This window comes from Mesocricetus auratus, unplaced genomic scaffold (genome assembly GCF_017639785.1).
Source record: "Mesocricetus auratus isolate SY011 unplaced genomic scaffold, BCM_Maur_2.0 Super-Scaffold_100694, whole genome shotgun sequence".
In the NCBI taxonomy this organism is placed as follows: domain Eukaryota; kingdom Metazoa; phylum Chordata; class Mammalia; order Rodentia; family Cricetidae; genus Mesocricetus; species Mesocricetus auratus.
The window spans coordinates 3,768,523-3,791,933 of record NW_024429268.1 but is presented as its reverse complement, the minus strand read 5'-3'; the positions used below and the strand labels follow the sequence as shown (position 1 = coordinate 3,791,933).

Below are 23,411 nucleotides of genomic sequence, written 5' to 3'. Positions count from 1 at the left end.
CTTGGTGTAGTATAGTAATTTGATATTGTAAGCTGGTGGCATATAAGTAGCTTCTGTTAATTAATCCCTTTCTACCAGTAGGAAGAATAAAATACTTTGGTAGCAAATTTTGCATTTGGTGTTAATACTTTGATTTCTTGATAAGAGTGAGACTATTTTATAATGTCAAATGAAAATGTAAACTGCAGTGACACTAATTACTAAATGCTTAGTTTGTGCAATGCAGTAAGTTTACACACATGTTATTGCATATGTATACTTATCATGCCATCATGCTTAGATTTACCTTGAAGATATCCAATGCTATTTGCCATTTTGCTAAATATACTGCATATGAGCATCATAATTAATTTTAAACCTGGGCTAAAATATTTATTTGACAATAATATCCTGACAAAATATTTTATTTCTATAAGTGCTTTTAGGAAACCAGTATCCTTCAGGTCAATTTTACAGGCATCTGAAACAGATAAAAGGTAACCCATGCAATCTAAGTTCAGATAGTGCTGTTTCTTAATGTGCCAAGGAGTGTCATGATATAACAGTTTACATTATGAAAGGTGTACATCCACATGTGCTCAGAGGGGGCGTTGCTTGGGATGTGCTCTTAATTATATCCCACGTATGTAGACTTGAGCACAGCACTTGCTGATATGGAACAGAGCATTGAACCAACATGAATGCTAACTGAGGAGGACTACTCTTAGGAGAGCAGAGCACCAGAGAAGCCTTGAGAGCTTTTTGTACTTCTATCTCCAGAGCCAAGGGTACAAACTGAGTACAGAGGAGCCCATCTTCTCTTACATAAGGCTCACTTTCTGAGATACTAACACCCATGAGATAACACAAAGAGAACAGACAGAGGGAAAGAGATACAGCTCCCCCCGCCATCACTAGTGAATCACCACTGAGCATACATTGATCTGCATATGAATCTCTGTGACATGCAGTAGCATCATTTCAGGATTTCAGCCATGACTTAATAGCTATGCGGAAATCACCTTTTAAAAATATACACCATGGTTAGTGTGGATGATTTTAGTTATCGATGTAGGTGCTGCTGCGTTTAGTATCTTTCCAAGAGAAACAAATGAAAACAAAACGAGGGAGGGGTTTCTATCTACTAAGCAGTGGCTAGTGCATTCTATTGTGCAATCACTAATCTTGTGGAAGGCCTCAAGATGCAGCTGCTTCCAGCTCTGGTTTCCAGCTCCCTTTCTCATTGAAGGCCCTGTATTTTTGCAGAGGATCCCAACAACCACCAATACTGCCACTCTATATATTAGTAGGAAATTCTATCTGGCAAGTGAGTCATCAAGCTGAGATTCCTGGTAATCAGATAAACATAACCTTTGTTCTGGGGCCTATAAACACATACTGATCATCTTGCAAGAATGAATTAGACTGCCACAGCCCCTAAGATAGGACGCCTGTTATGTCCTTACAACATCTCCCAAGTCACATCAAAGCACTAGGTTTATCTATTTTCTCTTGCTGCACAGCACTGTGAAGGAGAAACTGTGGTAGGCTTTCCTGAACCGCCAGTCCCCAACCATGACACAGAGACTTTAAATTACGAATGCTTGGCATTGGCTTAGACCTGTCTCGAGCTAGCTTTTTTTTAACTTAAATTAACCGTTTTTATTCATCTATGTGCTGCCCCAAGGCTCGTTTACCTCTTCTATGTACTGTCCATCCTTCTTTCCTGCTTCCTGTGTCTGTCTGTCTGGCCCTGGGCCGGCTGGCCCTGTTGACTGGCTCCCTTTTCTCTCTCCCCGCTAGCCCCATCTATCCCTCCTCTGTCTAACTATTGTCTGTTTAGCTTTTTGTTAGACCAATCAGGTGTGTGCCTTACGCGGGCAAGGTAAAACAGCAACACATCTTTACATAGTTAAACAAATGCAGCGGGAACAAAAGCAACACACCTTTACATAGTTAAACAAATAGTCCATTCCTTAACAAGAAACAGATGTGAGTTCCCCTTTAGAAAGCCCCTGCAAAATGACTTAGGAAACAATCCGCTAGTATCTGATGGTCGGAAACTTCCTTCTTATGTCCTTCTGTGTCACTCAGCCTGCCTAGCATTTATTCCAATACCTGGAATTACTGAGGCATATGACAAGGAAAGTGATGCTGGTTCTGCAGTAAAAGGTGAGGACTGGCATACATAGACATAGTTACGGATTTTTCGTGATGTGTGGATAAATGAAGGATACATTTCACATCCCTTGCTACAAGTTCATTAAGAGTTACCTATTTAAGCTCCTAAAATATGGTAGAGATAGACAAATCCAGACACTGCCCCCCCTCCAAAAAAAAAGATGGTGAAGCTTGCTGTACATGTCTTATAAACACTGGCTCAGTTACTGAGTCAGTGTTGGAAGTAGAGGGTATCACTTCTTCAAGACACATTTATTATCATAAAGTTTACAATGGCAATGTCTTACAAACCAATCAGTATAGTCTCTGTTTTTTTTTTCTTGTCCCTTGACATGTGCAAGTAATTTAAAACAGAGAATAGAGATGGGAATTCTAGAAGTAACAACTTATACATTATATAATGAAAGTAATGTAAGAACTTAATTTTTAATTACATATAACATAATCCTACCCAAATCATATAAAACAACCATTATATATATATAGAACCACATATAGCACATTAGCATATAATGATATATGAACTAATATAATAGTGGATAGACATGTGACTATCCCCATGTATTTCTAAAACAAACATTTCAGTTTTAATGAAACAGGATCTGTGGAAACAGAATGGGTTTTTAAAATTAAATTAAATTAAACCCTATTTCATAATAGAGTTTATTAAATAGGATTCCTCCAAATTTGAACATGTTCACTTATTTCGTGTTTATAGAACTTCCACATGTTCCAGATATAGTTTGGGTTCAGTGGACGTAACGGGGCTGGTATGCATGAGTACCTGTTTATGCGAAGCTTACATTCTACCATTTAAAGACATAAAAGAAATAAATGACCTAAATGTGAAGTCTGCCAGATGCCATCACGCTAGGGAGACAGAAGATCGGGGAGGGGTATAAGGATGATGGAGTCAACAGACTGGAAAGGAAGGGTGAGGAGCTCTGCTTAAATAGAGAGGCCAAGGAAAGCCTTGTCACTATGAGCTACATTCTCATTACACAGAATACCTGTCATTCCATTTTTACCCCAAATGACAAGTGAAAGCATGAAACAGAGACAGGTTACATACAATCTGGGAGAAATCTACCAAATATCAAAGTTGGATCTACCTGAACGTGGTGTACAGCACCTACAATAAATCTGAGGTGCACCATGGCTACCTGTGTGTCTCCTGGATTAGACTGGTGCCTATTAGAGGTCATGAGTGATCATACGATTCTGTTATAAGGTTAAGTTAATATCCACACTTTACAAGCAATAAAACGGAGACTTAAATAGCTGTTTACCGTCACATGGTTAAACAGAGGTCCAAGTGTTGCCAACAACCTGAGCACCTAGATTCTAGTCACAATGCTATGAGTGCTAATAGTTTAAAAAATTAAAGTAGGGTTGCTACTTTTATAATAACTGTACTTATTATTACTCATGGTGGAGATGAGTAAGATGTTAGAAAAATCTAGCCATATGTTTGGGGAGAATGACAGCTACTATGATGAATCACTGAGTTCACGTGCAAAGAAAGGTCGTGGCATCTTCCGGGATGTGTACACATGCTACAGGAGGAGCATTTAGTGACCGTCCAAGTATTTACCAAATACATAACAACCGGAGACAATTAGTGATTTAAAGCAGATGAGCAATTAATATACATCATGTGACTTTCAGTAAGAGGACAGACTAACGAGGGTGACCAAAAAGTAACAACCCAGCTAGTAATAGTAAGACTGCAAAGAAAAAAAAACTGTATGTAAGAGAGGGAAACCCGGAATTTGAAGTAAGTGTGGTCAACCACTGTTGACTGTATTAGGCCATTTAGGGTATACACATGTGGGTGGGTGGTTGTGCCATTTAGCGAGATGAGGAGATGAGATGTTTGGGACAAAATGATGGATTTTGTTTTAGACACTGAGGCTCCTCTGCCCCACTAGTCAGCTAATAGAAATACGGCTTTATGTTCTCTCTGTCTCTGTCTCTGTCTCTCTCTCTCTCTGTCTCTCTCTCTCTCTGTCTCTCTCTCTCGGATTGGAGTTACCTAGATTAGGGTGTTGATGACACAGAAGTGGCATCAGAAGAAGACACAGGAGGAGGAGCAGGAGGCAGGCGCCGGGAATATCAATAGAGAGGCCTGGGGAAGGAGGGATGGCGGTGAGTGGTGAAGGGGTGACCAGTCCACACGAAGACTGCAGAGGCAAACAGCGACCTCTCAAGTCCGCCTGGTTAGCGCACCTCACAGGGCAGTTCCACATGTGATGGAATTCCATCGTGCTAGGAAATACATCCCTTGGAGACATGGAAAGATAGCAAAGACATGGCCTTCACCTTCAGGCTAAGTGCTGCCAGTACCAAACTAATATTTCCTGGCAGAGTTTTCATCCAAAGTAGTTGATTAAACACGAACCAGAGAATGAAAATGGGAAATGTTCTAAGGGCATCCTAAAAAGTGAATCCAAAAGAACTGGGGTTCTTTTTGTTTTGCTTTTTTGTTGTTGTTGGTTTTTTGTTTGTTTGTTTGACTACATCTAAAGAAAACACGTGTTCTCCATCACTGGGTCACAAAACCCATGCTTTAGTTCTATGGCAATAACACATTTAAAACAATGGTATATTTCCTCCAGTAAACTTTTTATTCTGAACCAATTTTAGATTTTCAAGATTACTGTTAAAAAGAGGCAGGGTGGTTCTGATTGCTGGGAAGCCAGCATAAGACAGACCCAGATCCCCTGCACGTGGGTGTCAAGTAGGAGGCCTGGGCAGTCTATGGGACCTCTGGTAGTGGGTCAGTATTTATCCCTAGTGTACAAATGGATTTTGGGAGCCCATTCCACATAGAGGGATACTATCTCAGCCTAGACACATGGGGGAGGACTTAGGCCTTGCTCCAAATGACGTGACAGACTTTGAAGATTCCCCCATGGAAGGCCTCACCCTTCCTGGAGATCATAAAGGGGATGACATAGGGTGGCAAGGGAGGAGGGAAGGGAGAGGGAACTGGGATTGATGTGTAAAACGAGCTTGTTTCTAATTTAAATAAAAATTGTATATATAAAAAATGCAGGGTGGTGGTTACACACATCTTTGATCCCAGCACTTGGGAGGCAGAGGCAGTCAGGCAAGTTTGAGGTCAGCATGGCCTGCAGAGCAAGTTCCAGGACAGCAAGGGATACACAGAGAAACATTGTCTTGAAAAGTTAAAAAAAAAAAGTGTGACAAAGGTAATATAGACAGTATGTATTTTACCCAGGTTTTTGCCTTATCCTCTTAACCATGGAACGCATGTTACACCTAGCGCTGAAGCTGTTCACTACTAATTGTTCACATTTTACCATCTGCCTATCAATGCCACTTTCCCACTTCAGGGTACACACCAGGACACTACATTCCTTTCTCATACATCCTTAGTCTTCTCTGAGTTGTGTTAATTTCTTAACACGCAAACAGAGAGGCTGACAGGCAATACCTCATTTCCCTTCAGATCTGGCTGAAGATATCGGGTCATTAGAAAAAGCTACAATGGGCCAGGCGGTGGTGGTGCACGCCTTTAATCCCAGCACTCGGGAGGCAGAGGCAGGCGGATCTCTGTGAGTTCGAGGCCAGGCTGGACCGACAGCCTTCAAAACAATACAGAGAAACCTTGTCTCGTAACCAAAAAAAAAAAAAAAAAGCAAAAAAAAAAAAAAAAAACAAAAAACAAAAAAACAAAAAAAAAACAAAACAAGGGCTGGAGAGATGGCTCAGAGGTTAAGAGCACTGACTGCTCTTCCAGAGGTCCTGAGTTCAATTCCCAGCAACCACATGGTGGCTCACAGCCATCCATAATGAGATCTGGTGCCCTCTTCTGGTGTGCAGACATACATGAGGCAAGATGTTGTATTCATAATAAATAAATAAATCTTTGAAAACAAAACAAAACAAAAGAAAAACAAAAAAAAAACAAGAAAAGAAAAAGCTACCATGGAGCCAGGTGGGTAGCAATGACACTTTCAGGGATCCATGGGTCCTCCTACATCCAGATGAGTAAGTTTTAATTTTGATCTTCAAATGAGGTGTTTTTTCAAAAGAGACATCACAGTACATGCAAAATAAAACCATCATAAAAATATCGTATACCTAAATTCAATGTGGACAATTAATGGTTGCAACTTGTCTAGAAAGCACAGCATTAGTTGATGTGTAATGGCAATGTGTCTAAATGCATGGAAGAGTTTGCAAGAAGGATAACCTATAATTCTTAACAAGAGCTGCATGGTGGTGGAGAATTCCAACCCAGACATAATTAAATAACATAAAACTATTCCGACCACATATATATTACAAGTCAGTATTTACTCAAGTTACTGAATGAGTAAACATTGAGTTTAATAATACATAAGCCTATGTTTTTAATATAGTATTTATATGTGATTGAATAGAATATAGATGTTCTCACTACCTATTTAGTATCCTTCATTATTTTATTAAAAAATTACTTAGAGCAATGTAGCAAAGACAGAATAAAGTGTTCTCGAGTTTTAGCCTATAAAACCAGAACAGGGTTCCATAGTTTTTTTTTCTGCTGAGTAGTACTCCATTGTGTAAATGTACCACATTTTCTCTATCCACTCTTCAGTTGTGGGACATCCAGATTGCTTCCAGGATCTGGCTATTACAAATAATGCTGCTATGAACATAGTGGAACAGACATCCTTGTTGTATGAATGGGCATCTTTTGGGTATATGCCTAAGAGTGGAATCGCTGGGACTTGTGGTAGACTGAGTCCCATTTTCCTGAGGAATCTCCATACAGATTTCCAAAGTGACTGTACAAGTTTGCACTCCCACCAGCAGTGTAGGAGTGTTCCCCTTTCTCCACATCCTCTCCAGCATAAACTGTCCTTGGCGTTTTTGATTTTAGCCATTCTGACAGGAGTAAGATGATATCTCAGAGTTGTTTTGATTTGCATTTCCCTAATGGCTAAGGATGTTGAGCACTTTCTTAAGTGTCTACCAGCCATTTTAGAATCCTCTATAGAGAATTCTCTATTTAGTTCTGTATCCCACTTTTTAATTGGATTCTTTGGTGTTTTGGAGACTTGCTTCTTGGGTCATTTGTAAATTTTGGAGATCAGCCCTCTGGGGTTAGTGAATATCTTTTCCCATTCTGCAGGCTGCCTTTTGGTCTTGTTGACTGTGTCCTTTGCCTTACAGAAGCTTCTCAGTTTCAGGAGTTCCCATTTACTAATTGTCAATCTCAGTGTCTGTGCTACTGGTGTTATGTTCAGGAAGGGGTCGCCTGTATCAAGAAACCATCCTGAGTGAGGTAAGGCAGTCACAAAAAGACAAACATGGTATTTACTCACTGATCTATGGATTTTAGATATAGATCAAGGGCGTCCCAGCCTACAATCCCACAGTCAAACCTTCATCCAGCTACTGATGGAAGCAGAGGCAGACACCCACAGCTAAACACTGAATTGAACACCTGAAACCCAGTGACAAAGAGGGAGAAGTGATGAGTAAAGGGGTCAAGACCTTGCTGGTGAAACCCACAGAGGCAGCTGACCTGACAAGGGGGAGCTATTGGACTCCAGACTGATGGTTGAGAGGCCAGCATGGGACTGATCCAGACTCCCTGAATGCAGTGTTAGTGAGGAGGCCTCAGCAATCTCTGGGGCCTTGGGTAGTAGATCAGTGTTTACCATGGCGTATGAATGGACTTTGGGAGCCCATTTCACATGGAGGTATGCTCTCTAAGCCTGAACACATGGGGAAGGGCCTAGGCCCTGCCCTGGATGAAATGACAGACTCTGGAGATCCCCCATGGAAGGCCTCACCCTCCCTGGGGAAAGGTGTGGGGATTGGGTGGGGGGCTGGGGGACTGATGGAGGGACAAGGGAGTAGGGGAGGGAGAGGGAGCTGAGATTGACATGTGAAGCAAGCTTTTTTCTAATTTAAACAATATATATATATACGCATACCTACCAGTACAGGGTTAAATCTCTAATAACGAAGAAATAAATTAATGAAAAACTTACTGGTCAACTTATTAATATAAAGCCAACTGGTCAACTTGGTCTACAGAGTGAAACCCTGTCTCAAAAAATCAAAAGAGGAGGAGGAGGGAGTAAAGAGGAAAAAGGGAAAGGTGAGAAGAGAGAAGGAGGAAGACAGAGGATGGAGGACAAGAAGATGGGGAGGAAGAGGGAAAGGGGAGACAATGTTGGGCATAGATGTTCACATATGTAAGCTCAATACTCAGAGGCTGACTAACGTAAGGAGATTGCCCAAGTTCACGGCGAGCCTGAAATTCAAAGCGAGCTGCAGGTCAGCCTGGGCTCCAGAGTGACAGAAGAAATACATGTGGTGTTGACATAAATATGTATCAGCTATCAAAGTAATTGCATGTACTATCCTGCAATACCAGTAAATACCTTCGGGAGCCCGATTCTCTCACTCTTGGAGTTTACACCACATACACATTCCACTTCATTCTGAGAATGTGCACGTCATCTTTGCTATCTTTGTTTTGGTGCTTGGAGTCACAACTTTTAATGCTTCCTATGGAACAGCATGGTTTAGATCTCAAGTGTTTAATCACAGCAACTGGAAAGTAAGTGTTGTTTGAAGATTCATTCATATCAGATGTCATCCTGGTAATGAATTATTCACGAGTCACAGATAAGGAATACTGCACCATGGAAGTGAAGTGTTAAAGGGCCACATGCATCAGAGAACCCTCCTGTAGAAGAATGGGACTTGAGGGGACTTGGAAATAAAGATAATTCGTGGGATTTGTCTTCAGTTGGTCTCATATTCTAGATAGCAAATTCCTTCAGGCTAAGACCAGTATTGGATTCAAATTCTTCAAAGTCAGTGTTACATGAACTGCCCTAAGTTCAACTGCACTAGGAACCTCATTTATCTACATCATCATTAAAATTTTATTTTGCAGTAGGATCTTGTATCTTTTGTTAAAATTTGGTAAGAAATTTACCCTTATAAATTAATAAGTAAATCAAATAGAAAATGTGTTTTATTAGAAGCATAAAGAGTTACTTGTTACAGTTCATATATACACTTTAGGAAGAAAACAGTAAATGCTATCACGATCTCATGCTGGAATAGAAGGATGGATGAGGGGACTATTGTATTATTTTCTTTCTAATGTTTACCTCTCCCTATTTCATAAAACAAAAACAAAAACAAAAAAACCTACCCATGCTCTACGTCCAGTTTAAAAAAAAATCCAATAGACACTGTATTTCCTCAAATATAACACATGGTAATATAATAGTAACTGACAACGAAATAGGATACTCACAGCAATATTCTAGAGGGAAGTTTATGTGAAAGTGCTGTCTGCCTCAAAATACATTATTGTACAAAACCAACCCTTTTCCTTCTTACAGCAGGGTGAAATTATATGCCTATGTGATGAGAAGAAGTGACGGACACATTGTGATTAGACATGTGATGTCTGATAGGACCACTCAAAGAAACCACTCAAACACAACGGCAAATAAATGACTAATGAGGAAGTAGCAGACACAACATGGAAACCCTGGACAGAGTTGTAAATCCATATTCCCAGATGAGAATGGACAAAACACTGTTTCATAGAGCTAGCCACAAAGGTGCAACATGTTTTCCTCCATTATCCTCTACCTTATTTTCTGGAACAAGGGTCTTTCCCTGAACCTGGAACTCACTATTCAGCTGCTGCCTGTCCTGGATTCTCCTGTGTCTGTCTCCTCAGTGCTAAGGATTAATCCTCAGAATTTTAACATAATGTCTATAATCCCCACTTTTTCATGATACTGGGGATCTAATTTAGGTCTCCAGGCTTGTGCAGCCATCTGAACTACCTCCCCACTCTCTGAGTGTGTTTCTGATAATATTAAAATAATCATCTCCTCTATCATAAACTTCTCAAACTGTCTTCCATTGGTTCACTGAAGCCAAGACACTCAGAATAAGCCACCACAGCATAGACACACCACTCTAGTATACTGAATATTTATAAACACATGAAAAAGTAGGTTCAAAAAGATGTCTCTAGCCTTCACGATTTTTCTTAGAAGCAGACATTCAGTCCCTGTGTGGAAGAGGCAACAGCTTATCCTCAAAGTGAGAAGACTAAGAGAGCTCTGCATGGTGCTGGTAAAGTAGTAATAAAATATGCCTATATGCATAATTTAGGTGCTTCTCATAATTAATACTTTTGTCCATTCCCTTGTGAAGAAAGCAGATACATGCCTTGTTCGCCCATCACCAGAGACTCCTCCCATAGCTGTTGGGAACAAATAGAGACCTAAAGCCAGACTTTGTGAAGGAAGTGAGAGACCTTGTAACACTCAGCTTTAAATGGGATGTCTCCATCAAATTCTTCCCCTCAGGGTTCAGGGGACTCTGTGGAAGAGGAGGCAGAAAAAGAGAAAGAGCCAGAGGGGATGGAGGACACCAAGAAAACAGGGCCCTCTAAATGAACATGAACAAAGCAGATGTGAACCCAGGGACTGAGGCAACATTTGCAGGAACTGCATGGGTCTGATCCAGATAGGGGTCCTAGAGTTGAAAGGAGAAACACACATACCTCCATTCCTAACGAGAAGCTATGCCCAACTGACAGCCACTTGCAAATGAAAAATGTTTGTTCTTAGGGGCATCTAACTGGGGAAACAAAGTACTCTTAAGGGTGGGCTCCATGCACAAGACAAAATGAACTCAATAGCATCTGTGTCTCATAATGCTGTCAGAGTGTTTTTTTAACCTTACAGTTTTTTTGCATATGTATTATGACTTTCAGTTTTGTACTTTTAAGGGATCCCTTGTGTGTGAACCTGTGTGTTTCTTGTGCTTTTTCTTTGGCTCCTTCTCTTGTCTGGCTGTTTTGCCATATTCTGGCTTGTTTGTTTTGCTTTACTTTATTGTATTTTATTTCATTATGATTCTTTAGATGTCTGTCTGCTTTCTAATGAGAGACAGAACAGTGCAGATCCAGATAGAAGGGGAGGGGAAGAGGAACTGGGTGGAGAGGGAGGAGGGGAGACCTTAATCAGAATATATTGCATGAAAAACAACCTTATTTTCAATAAAAATATTCTCTGACCAGTCCCTTACTTAATTGATTCTAAGTGCTACTTTGGTATTTTTTTTATGTCTTCAATGATTCTCATGCTATGCAAAATCGGTAGTAAATAAATCTGTATGCTTTTCTGTTATTGATTCAGCTCATGTTAATTTAAATCTCAGGCCGATCTGGGACCCTGAAGAATGGACATGGTGTTTCCCTGCCTTTACCAAGCAATCTGTCCTTACTGCACAGTGCAGATTTTAAATGTGCTTTTCTCATCTGCTGCTTAGCTCCTATTCACTAGTCACAGCCTCTCTGAAATGCCTTTCCATAACTGTGCTCATCTGTATGCTCACAAAACATCAAACTCACCAAGCATTCAGAGTACGTCTTTCTGCAAAGCGCTCCCATTAAGTCTCTAGTACCTGAAGCCGATCCCAGCTTCCTGGGATGGAGAGGAAAGATGTGAAGAAACACTTGGTACAAATGGTTAAAAATAATTAACAAAATGCTTTAAAGTGTTCAGTGTGCCCTAAAGGAGAAATAATGGGCTGTGTGGAAATGAGGAGGAGCAGACCCTAACCTACATGACCACTAAGGGAAGCCTGGCAAGTCAGCCAAGGATGGTTGAGGCAAGGAAAGAAAACAAAACAGAATTCCAAATAAAGGGACAAAGTAAAGGGACAAACATGTAGAATTCATTTTAGGAGCTATAAGAAAGATCCATGAAGTAAAGGACTGAAGATGTAGGTCTGGACATGCCACCACCCAGATAGCTTCGGCATCCAGCATAGGAAGTCCAAGCCATCCCTGCAAACTCCAAAGCCAAACCACATTCCTCCCAGCAGCAGCAGATCTAGGACCAGCACAGCTGGAAGACAAGGTCACTGCTAAGAGTGCACACTGCTGGTCCTCCAGCAGATACTTCATTCAAAACTGCTGCCTGATTGGACTTAATAATAACATTTAATAATAATAATTATTATTATTTGCTTATTTTGATATTTTAAATAGGTCTTTTTTCAGACAATGTCTTTTACCTTAGTGTGGGAGTTTCATGTATGTGGGGATATTGTTAAGTTGAGATATAACTCTTTTGAGACAAAATTATGAATACTATATTATAGATACTATCAATTATACAAAAAATGAGAGTCAAATAATTATTTCCCTTTTTAATAATTTTTGCAGAAGTGCTTGAAACATATAGACACAGTTGCAAAGATTTATAATTTTTCTTAATAAATCCCAAATCAGCTATATGTGGTTAAAGCAGGTAATTCTCAATTGGCTGTTTTCTTCTTTTTTTCTACTAAACAAATAGTAAATTATAGCAATTTACTGCTGGAAATAGCACAAAATTATTTGGTGTAGTTCAGTAAGGTTCACTGAAATGCTTTTGATGTGCCTGCACATTGAACTACTTGTCAGTTATGACAGTTAACAAGGTTTTTCTTCAGAGAGAGAGAAGTATTTATTCCCTTAACTTAGAACATAAATGCTGGAGTAAATCTCTGAGGGACCTCACTGCTAAGGAATATGTTCTTACTAAAGTTTCTGCTCCCACAGCCCTGCCATCTGCCAGATGGATTTGGTGTGCTTTGAATAAACGATCCAGTGGCTCAAGACCCTCCTCATTCTCGACGGCAGGCAGTGGACCCTCACCCGCTTTTTGCAATCCATGAGTTGTGTAATAGAGGGATTCTGGGGGTGAAGTTGGCCGATGGTGGAAAGGGATGAGAAATCTTCACAAATTTATCTCCCTGCTGCAAAGGGACAAAGGTGCTGGTGGCAGTTACGTCTTCAAGGAAGTCTTGTGAAGAGAAGCCATGCAGCATGGGAATATGAATCAAGAAGAGTAAGGACCTGCCTGAGGTGTGCTTTCAGGCTCCCCCTCCCCCAAGCTAGACTAATGAAGTCAGATTGGCATGCATTTACACTGATAGTTGTGCAACCAAAAGCATTCCAATATACTAGGGTGTTTCCTTGGTGTAAAATTATAAAATTGATAATATATACTGGCTTAAGTTATTGCCCTTGCCAGACCAAACAATAAAAATTAATCACTCAAGGCTTCAGTTATAATTTTCTAGATGTTCATTTAAAGAAAGACCTAAAACAAATTTCATAACACTTCAACAGGTAATGAAAGCATAAGAAATACAGGCTGTGTACTAACTAATTTAACTGAACGTTTGGGTGACGGATGACTATCATTAAATAATACACAAATGCAAATCACTAGATGCCTTCCTGAGCTAGAATACAAAAAAAACAGTATTTTAATCTCTTTATGTAAACTTTACAATGATGGCTCATGGGCCAAATCAAGACTGTATCTATTTTCCATGCACAATATACAACATTTAACTGGCAACAGTGTGTGAGAAATGATGACTTGTTGATCCCTTTTAAGCTTGCAAAAAGATCTGTTTGGATTGCTTCACACATGGTCCAGGTCACCTGTTTATACCTCTAAGTCATCAATACGTGTGATCTCTTACCTATGCAAAGTCATTGACATCTCTGCAGCTCAGTCCAGATTTATCAGGTAGAAATTCAAAAGCAACAACACAGAAATAAATAACCACACAGGGTCTTTTCATCTTGACTGCCAGGCCTTCCTTTCTAGGAGACACACATCTTACCTGCAGCTCTTTTTCTTCTATCTTCCTTTGGAGCACTTTAAGACACTTGGTAAAATCAGTGTGGTCTTGGTCAGCAGTTGAAATAAGATCACAGCCCTACGTGTTCAAGACAGAGAAAGTTAAGAATAAGTAAAGACTTCAGCACATGATCAGAAGGTCAAGCTCTACAAGTAAGGGCACGCTGTAAAAGTAAAGATGGGCTGGCATTAGATAAACCCTACGAGACCTGTACTACCCCCTCATTAGAGTCAGCATCGTTATCTCTGTACCTTTTTTCTTTCACATAAAGGGACACACCAGGAGTGAAGTTACAATTAGGAAAGTACATATTTTAGCATGTAATCAGTCCCTCAGAGATACTGATGTGATAACATTGAAGATTAACATAAGGACTTTGTACTAGTATAATAAATTCACTCATAGTAAAATTACTTGCATGAAAATAAAAGTATATCTTTAAAAACTTCATCACTTGAGTTACATGAATGGAAAAACTGACATTATTATGGAACTAATGGTTGCATTTCATACTTGAGGTAAAATCTGGTTAGCAGACCTATAAGATTATTTTACAGTCCTGCTTTCGCATGCGAGTAGCAGCAGAAAGAGCTTCCTGTGCACATATGTGTTTTGGATTATCTTTGAGATGTTATGGAGTGAAATTATAACTTCTTTATCTTCTCTATAACATTTCACCATCTGCAAGACACTGAAGCCTATTCCAAATGACAAAGCCAGAAGAACGCAGTTCAACATCTCTTGTGAACTTCGATGGATGAAGAACCAATGTTTTTGAGAAGACATCTTCTTTCTCAATGTCACATAGAGGCAAAAGTGTATAAAACCCGACCGGGATGGAACTCCATACTTCTTAATTAGGGAATGAAACAGTCCCTGGACTCTTGACAAGCAGCTGAGCAAGGGAGAGTTAAACATAATCCAGTGTACAGAGCTGCCATTCAAAGAGTTTTCAAGGATACAAAACACCCATCCGGACTCCTAAATTTTTCTAAGAACCATCCTCAGTAGATTTAAGACTTCTTCTTTTACCTACAGGTCTCTTTAAATGTGTCAGGCTCAACCTGTGCTTTATTCATTTATGACTTCCTTACAATGAAGTGACCAGTGAAAGAATTAATTTCTCACCATTCAGAAATATATGGTGCTCTAAAAGACATATATGTCATCTTTGCAAGATCAAAGACATAATTTCCTGACCCTAAAAGAACATTGAAATTTGCTATAATCACCAAGCAAGGGCATGAAGAAGTGGCTGATGTAAAGCTAACCATCTGAAAAAGAAAGACATATGCAAGTCACTTAGGGATATTAATAAAGTGACAGATAAGTCTGTCGCCAACCACCATTAATGGAGAGCTCCCTGAGGGTAGGAATTTTGTTTCTTTCTGTACTGTTTCCCATTCTGGCACCTGTCTGCTACACAGTAAATGTCTAATAAATATCTTCATGGTGTTTACCTTTTGCAGTATAGGAATATATTATACTAAATGTGTTAAATGCACACATACTGATGGATGTTCACAGAAATGTGTATTGGAATATATTATACTAAATGTGTTAAATGCACACATACTGATGGATGTTCACAGAAATGTGTATTGGCTGGAGCAGCACCTTCTTGCAAAACATACCACATTTAACAACTGGGATTTGTCTTTCTTTTTAAAATGGTGACAACAGAACAACCACAGAAAGAAGATAAACCAGAACGGGGAAACACAAACCACAACAGATGATTCACAGACCAGCCTGTGTTCCAGGCTATCCTTACACAATCAACGGACAGTGACAGAAAAAATGGCAATTGGCAGAATAAAATCTAGAACCACTGCAATGTCTTACAGATTAACGGAGACTGCAATTGACCTGTTGACTCTTAGCTACATAGTAGTATTCCGCAATGGCATGGAAACAAACATTATGGATACTTCCATAATGCTTTTAACCATCTGGAAGCAAAATGTCTCAATGAGAATGGTACTTATTTCCAGTTTTCAAAGCCATTTCTGAAAGTTGGAAACACAGTGAATTGATTACCCAGGGTCAGTGACATCATGAGTCTTGAAGATAAATCACTTAAACAAGCCAGCATAACTCCTAACCATATTCTAAATACGATCCTTTTATGCAGGTAAGTGTTGTGCTCTCGTTATATCAAAGAAACTTCCCTTTGCAACAGATGGAGACCATTACAGAGACCACAGCTGATCAAAGTACGGAGAACAAAAGACTGTATGGTGCCTAGTTTCAACTGATAACTCTACAACACAGCTCCTCCTGCACATAAATCTCAGGGATCATTGCAGAAGAGGAAGAGGAAATATTGTTAAGAGGAACAGGGAGTTTGTTGTGACATGTGTCTCCTTAAATGTTACAGAAGCTACACCCATGAAATCTCATTAACATGACTGCCTTAACAAGGCCCAAACAAAGATGACACACTGGGCACGCATATGGAGGAGGGAAACCACAAGGGTCCTCAACCATGGACAAAGAACTATGCGCAAGGGGGAGGCAGACGACACTGAGATCAGGAGGAAGTCTTCCCCAGGGAAACGTTTCCCAGTTATCCAATACCAAGCAGTCATCCCTGAAGCCATATGCACACAAGTAACATTTCAGGAATTGAACAGGTTATATTTACATATTTGGTTATATATACATATGTATAAATGTGAGCTCAATTTAAAAAGGAGATCATGAATTTTAGAGAACACAAGACATATGTGTACATGGGGGGATTGGAGAGAAAAGAGAAGGGGAAATGATGTAATTCTTTTATGACTTCAAATATATACATGTGTGTATATATATATATATATATATATATATATATATATATATATATATGTTTTTAAAAGGCACCTGACTCAAATGAGAAAGGCTGGGATACCTGACTCTACTTCATCACTGGTAATGGAACCACAAAAACTTCCTGGTCAAGATGAGGAGCGAGACTACTAACACTGAAAAGTCAAATGATAATGAAACCAAGAATTTCTAGAAATCCTCCTGCCTAAGGCATTTAAAGGTTATCACATCTTGGGAATTTCATGAGTATAAAAGACTAACAATGAAGTCACTGGAAGCAGAAACAGTTACAATATCCCTGCAAGGTGGCTTTTAACTTCAGTGAGGAGGCCTACTAAATGAAGTCCAGGCCAAGTATAGTACCAGCTAAATATGACTTCATTGTGACATCCACAGCTTAGGACACAGGACTGGCATGATTTGAGCTGGTTCTAACCTGAAAGCCTCCTCCCTCTAGTCTAGCTTCCTAAGTATCAGGAAATCTTATCTCTGCAAAGGGAAGGAAACAATAGATATCCAGCTATGAACAATAACACTGGCCAGCATGGCAAATATACAGAAAGGTGTAATAGTGGCATTCTTAATCTTGCCAGTAACCAACAACTCTCTAGTTGTACTGTAGGCCCACTCAACATCAAAAGAGAACCTACTGCCTAAACTTTAAGAGACCAGCATAATTCTTAACTATATCTGAAGTTTATCCTTATACTCACAGATAATTGTAGTTCATATCCCTTACCATTTCAGAAGTTCCCAACACAATACAGAGATCAACAGATTACCGTGACTCCATGCCCAATGGAAGACTCTACAACACAACTATTGTAACTAAGCAAGGCTCCGTGAACATTGTGGGTGAGGGGATGAAAAGATTGGAAGAGATCAGGAATTCTGACCCGAGACTGTGTCTCTGAGAAACGACTGACTAAAGAAGACCTGAACAATGACGAGATCAAGACATGCTAACACGAAAAGAAAAATCTCAAAATGTCTAATCTGCAAACAAAGAGCAATAGTCAACTAATGACTACTGAGAGAAGGAGAAATACCCTCTCTTAGGGTTGAGATCCATAATTGATTATCCAATTCAAAATGGTCAGCCCTGAAATCATACACACATTAAGAACAAACATCCACTCAGTTTATTTCATTTACATATATTCACATGTACATACACACATAACAATAATGACCTAAGAAAAAGAGGTTATCAATTTGAAAGTGGAAGGGGCACACAGAACAGGTAGGAGGGAGGAAAGGAAAGGGGGAAAGAGATGTAAGTGTACTATAATTAAAATACATTAAAATATTTTTTAATTTAAAAATAAAGAAGATAGGAAGTTGGATGGGGTTATCTGGGGAATTATGGATTCAGAAGTGGATACTGGGGGAGGAATGTGATTAAACTACATTGCATGTGGGTTTGAAATTTTCAAAACATAAATACAAGTATATATTTAAAATTGTCTTCATTGTTTCTCAGTCCTCCAGTAAAAAAGTAAGTTCAATAAGGAAGTAGGAGGCAACAAAGAAAAAGGCGGTACTAATGTAAGCTATCCACCAACGCACATCCATATAAGACAGGGGATATTGGCCACACAAAATAAAAGCTAACTTGACAGAGACAGAAACTCTAGAGCCCTGAACATTTTTCACTGGTTCAAGCCCTCACGGCACTCAACACCTCCAAACTTAGCATGAGAAGGACTTGAGTTTATAATAGATGGTCTGCAAGATTAGTTCCCTGACAGTATATATTTTAACTAAAAACACACTGAAAAATCCACACAGTTAAAACTACAATGACCTTAAATAGTCTTAAGGTGAAGTTCCTTGGTAAAAACTGCATTTTCATTGATTTTTCTTACTTTCATAAAATGCAGGATTTTTAACCAAAAAAAGTGTGTGTGTGTGTGTGTGTGTGTGTGTGTGTGTGTGTGTGTGTGTGTGTGTGTGTGTGTGTTCGGCCTGCATGCATGCATTACAGATGTTTGGGAACCACCATATGGTTTCTGGGAGTTGAACTCGGGATCTTTGGAGGAGCAGGCAGGGCTCTTAGCCACTGAACCATCTCTCCAGTTCTAATTGCTTGGTTTTTTAAAGCAAAAAAAAAAAAAAAAAAAAAGTAATACTATTTCAGAGGCAGCAGGTGGCTTCAATTTCACACTTCATATATCTGTATTTATTTTTTGTCATTTAACAAGTAGATACTTACATGACTTAATTTTACTAAGTTCCCTCTATGATTATGCTACTCTCTCATGAAGGACTCAGATGTTTGTTATTAGATTTCATTAATTGTAGTTTACAGTGAGTTAAAACAAAAACGTATGCACTGATGTCACAAAGTTCAGTATATATTGATGCCAAGGTTATTCTAATTTTGTTTTAACCTAAAAATAATCCTTTGAAGATATATAACCACAGACCCACCAAGCTCTTCTGGAGTGCACACACACTAGAGGAAAAGCAAGAGGTAAGGAAGTCAGAGCAACCATGTGAGAATTCTGTTCCAGCTTTAGAGTTGACAATAATCTCATTTATCAAGCATCTCTCATCCCATAACTAAAAGCCAGAAAGTTACATAAACTTAATTATAAGTTACCAATAACCTACGTTTTAGGTCTTATTTATAAATATGTCATATGTCTGCAACTCCGTTAAATAATGCTATGTAGTGTCTGGGGTGGGGGGAGAGATAATATCTTACTTCTAGAGTGTTTGCCTAACATGAAGGAAACCTAGTGTTTGATCCTAAACACTGAAAAAGAAAACATATAATTATTATTTTATATGAAGAATGAGTCTGCCAGACACTAAAAACACAGTCTAACAGAAATGAAACACGAACACTATGAATAGTAGCATATACAATATAAATTACATTTGATTACTCATGAGAAAGAAAACAGAAAGACATTCAGACTCATAATCTTCTTCTTGCCATTCAGAAAAACTCCTAGAAAAGCTTGCTTATGTTTAATAAGTTTCTGAAAAATATTGTTTTCAGTTCATTCTTAAACCACAGTTTCCGTTTTGGCAGGTAGTGTGGACATCTGAAGTAATATTTTGGCTTTTGCTTTAAGCCACATTCTCTATAAAATAACTTTGTTAGGAAGCGTTGTACTCGGGGAATAAACATGCCTCTACTAATATCCAAATAGCCCATTTTGCAGGCTTGGATCTGTTCGGTGTGCAGGCTTCAAAGTTCAGAAGGCAAAAGACATTTCGAAAAATTCTTTACAACAGCAGCTTACATTTCAAAGTATGCTACATATAAACAGATATAATAAAATACCTTATATTTTATAATTCATACATAGAGTTATGTGGAATTGTTCCAATCAAAAACTACTTAAGAGTCTACATTATTTACATTGTGTGTGTGTGTGTGTGTGTGTGTGTGTGTGTGTGTGTGTGTGTGTGTGTGTGTGTAGAGAGAGACAGAGAGAGACAGAGACACAGAGACAGAGACAGACAGGCAGGGAAAGTAACAAAGTAACAAACTTAAGCTTAGGAAAGTAACCAACGCTATCCATCCAGTCAATGATATTCTACATAAAATTCACCCAAAACATTGAAGAACCAAGATAACCAAGGGAAATTTTTGAAGTAAGATAGTTGAACTTGCCCTTCTTTACATTTATAATAATTAAAACCAAAATGTTGGCGAACTGAAACATTGGAAGAGGAGAACCCCAAGTGCAGAGGGAGCCATCCATATGGTACCCATCTTCTAGGAACCTGACCGGTACTGGGGCATTACAGGGACATGTCATGTGTAGCTGGGGATGAAGAGTCTTAAGAACTGAGGAGACAGAAGTAAGTATGTGCACATGCACACTTGGATCTGAACATCAGACAAGAAATAGAGTGAGAAAAGTGACCAGACTTTGTTGTGAACTCTTAGAGAGATGAAAAAATTTCCCATGCCACACACACACACACACACACACACACACACACACACACACACACACACGAAACAAAACAGTAAACTTAAAGTGAGAAGGAAACTCCTAAACATTTTGAGACACTCCCTTCCTACAAACAGTTGCTTTACTATCTAGAAGAAGGAATGTCTAAGAATTGATAAGGAAAGAATAATGACACACAAAAACATGGGAAATTATTTTGATGTTAGAGAACAGGAAATAAGTCAAATGAGTAAATAATATAAAAAGATATTGGTTCTTATCAATCAGAAAAATGCAGACAAAAATGACATCTCCCACAAAGAGCATGAATAAAAATAAAATGGAGGCGAAATCAAGCATTGCAACATGTTGATGGTTAAAAAAGATGACCATAAAATACTTGTAGAAGCACAGATGTATCATATGCTCATGAGTTACAGACCCGCAGACATGTAACCGCATACAGTCCTACAGGGAACTGTTCGAAACACTGTGCACACCAAACCTCACAAGGCTCATGCCACCCAGAATGAAGCAGCGTTAGAATACAAGCTATGCCTACCCTCCCACAGACATAAAACCATGTCTGTATTTCCCACACGAGTGGCTGCTATGCAGAATACCTTAGTGTAAGGTGGTAGGGTAAAAGTCTATATGTGCTGTTCATGAATGGAATTCTGTTCTTCTGAACTCCTTTCAACTCTTTATTGTTTGAACCCCTGAATGCAGAACCCACCCATGGTTTTAGTAACCAGTCATATTAATTACCATGTATAATTAACAAGGTTTTGTTAAAGTACAAAGAAATGCAACACATTAGACTTAGCAATGAAACAAAGCTACTTCGAATTTTATAGGCAAATACACTTAAGTTGGGTGCTAATTGCATACTTATTATTTTTTATAGATTAACAGCTCATGCATTTCATACAGTTGTTTTAAAATTACCCATAATTTCCAACTAAGTAAGGACAGAAGAGTAGGCTAACTTTTGTAGTGCTAGAGGCTAAAACAATCATTGATACTGATAAAATCCAGCCTTCTTCCAGCCTGCCTATTAAATAAGTACAATCCTATTGTGACAGGAAATTTATGACTAATACATTTGAATCTGAACAATTCCATTAAAAGTCTATCACATTATTGTGTCAAGATGGAATATATCACCATTTATTATCTTATAACTGGTCTTAGTTGTGTTCTATGGAATTGTATAAAATTAAGAACATTTGCCTAGAGTTTTATTTTTCCATATTCATTCCACTGATTCTGGTTGTTGAATCATTTAAGACAGAATGTCAAATAACAAAAACGGTCCCTCTAGGCTTCAGGAGTGTTCAGGTATGATAGAGATGTGATCGCTCCCTGGTGGCATCCCCATCTAAGGGCAACAGTGATAAGGACAGGTGAAGTCAACACCCTTCATGAGAACTGAGCCAGGGTATCTGAAAATCAAGACCCACAGTGCATGCCTGAAAGCATGGATAATACCACGGGCAATACACATTATATTTTCCTGTGCATACTGTTGGTGTAGCTTCTTCCATGGAAGAGATGTAAAGCAATGTCTGAACCTTTTCCCAAGGCCCTGCCAAAGTTCACTCTAGACAATAATGAAGTCACCAGGCTTTCTTGCAGAGCATAGAGAGTCGTTTCCTACAAGGACATGCGTACCACCTCCTCCCCACAACTGGCTGACCTGGAAAGTGAGCACTTTCTCCTGTCTTCTCCACTTCCACGTATTCTCGCCCCTGTCCCAGGTCACAGGCAGCACTGCAGGTGGCTGGGAGCGTTTAGATGCACAGGGGAGAATCTCGTGCCCTACACTTACCACCAGACAGCTGGGATGATCTTGTTCAAGGGGGCACAGCTGAACTCCTCCAAGACAGAGGCCGCCTGTCCTGGAGGACAGCCACTCATATCACCCAAATATTCCTATCATAGTGTTTGACTCATAACTTAAACATAAGTGATACGTTAATTAAAACATGGCCCACATCAAACAGACTTTAACAGCATTTAATCCCTGTCATTCTCAACACCCCATTGTCATGGATTCACATTTATTTTTACTGTAACAATGTCAAAAGACACAATGGGTATGTGCCCCCTGTGTGGTCAGATGTGATGAGATGAAGAGAGGTGAATGTCATTGGTATGGTGACCAAGGATTAGGTGAAGGGTTGCCTGCACATGACCACCTCAGCAGCTGCCATGCTAACCAGATCACCTAGGACAGACAAAATATACAGCATGGATACACTGGAAAAAAGGGATGACTCAGGCCCCACACAAGAGATCTAGATGTTGTAAGACTTGGTGATGCTACTTATATGGTGTATCATTTCAAATATATAAAATATAAGAAATTCTTTTTTAATTTCTAGGGATTTTCACTTAATGTGTTGGGACTTCCATTGACTTTGGCTAGCTGAATTTACAGAAAATGGAACCGCAGGGAAAGGAGACACACTATATTCTGCAAGGCACATTCTCAACTACAAAAAAAAAGGTAAAATGAAATTATCTAAAAAATAACATTCTGCATAAGCCAGACATTTTATTGAGAAAATGTCATAAAGGATTAAGTATTATAGACTGTCTTAAAAGTGAAGGTATAATATCTGCAAAATGTAACAAATTTCTCAAGATGATTTATGTTTAAATAACAAAGAACTTACCGATACAAGAAAGTTTTTGTATTTTTTCATTCAAATAGCATGGATCCTAGTCTCATCAGCAAAGTAGTTGCTCTCAAATGTCTACATAAGAAATGATCATAAGTAGATGCACTCAAAGAGA

At 39.1% G+C, this 23,411-nt stretch overlaps 1 protein-coding gene and 1 long non-coding RNA gene across 10 annotated transcripts in view; one reads left to right on the top strand and one right to left on the bottom strand.

Moving 5' to 3' along the window:
- Tpk1 (thiamin pyrophosphokinase 1) overlaps window positions 1-23,411 on the bottom strand; it is a 312,826-nt gene that overhangs the window by 128,246 nt on the left and 161,169 nt on the right. For all 9 annotated transcript variants that reach the window (XM_040740432.1, XM_040740434.1, XM_040740430.1 and 6 more), the window contains one exon: window positions 13,861-13,956. In XM_040740432.1, the coding sequence (XP_040596366.1) occupies window positions 13,861-13,956 (96 nt within the window). The remainder of the gene's footprint in view (window positions 1-13,860; window positions 13,957-23,411) is intronic.
- LOC121137758 overlaps window positions 1-23,411 on the top strand; it is a 316,737-nt gene that overhangs the window by 257,688 nt on the left and 35,638 nt on the right. The window lies entirely within an intron of this gene.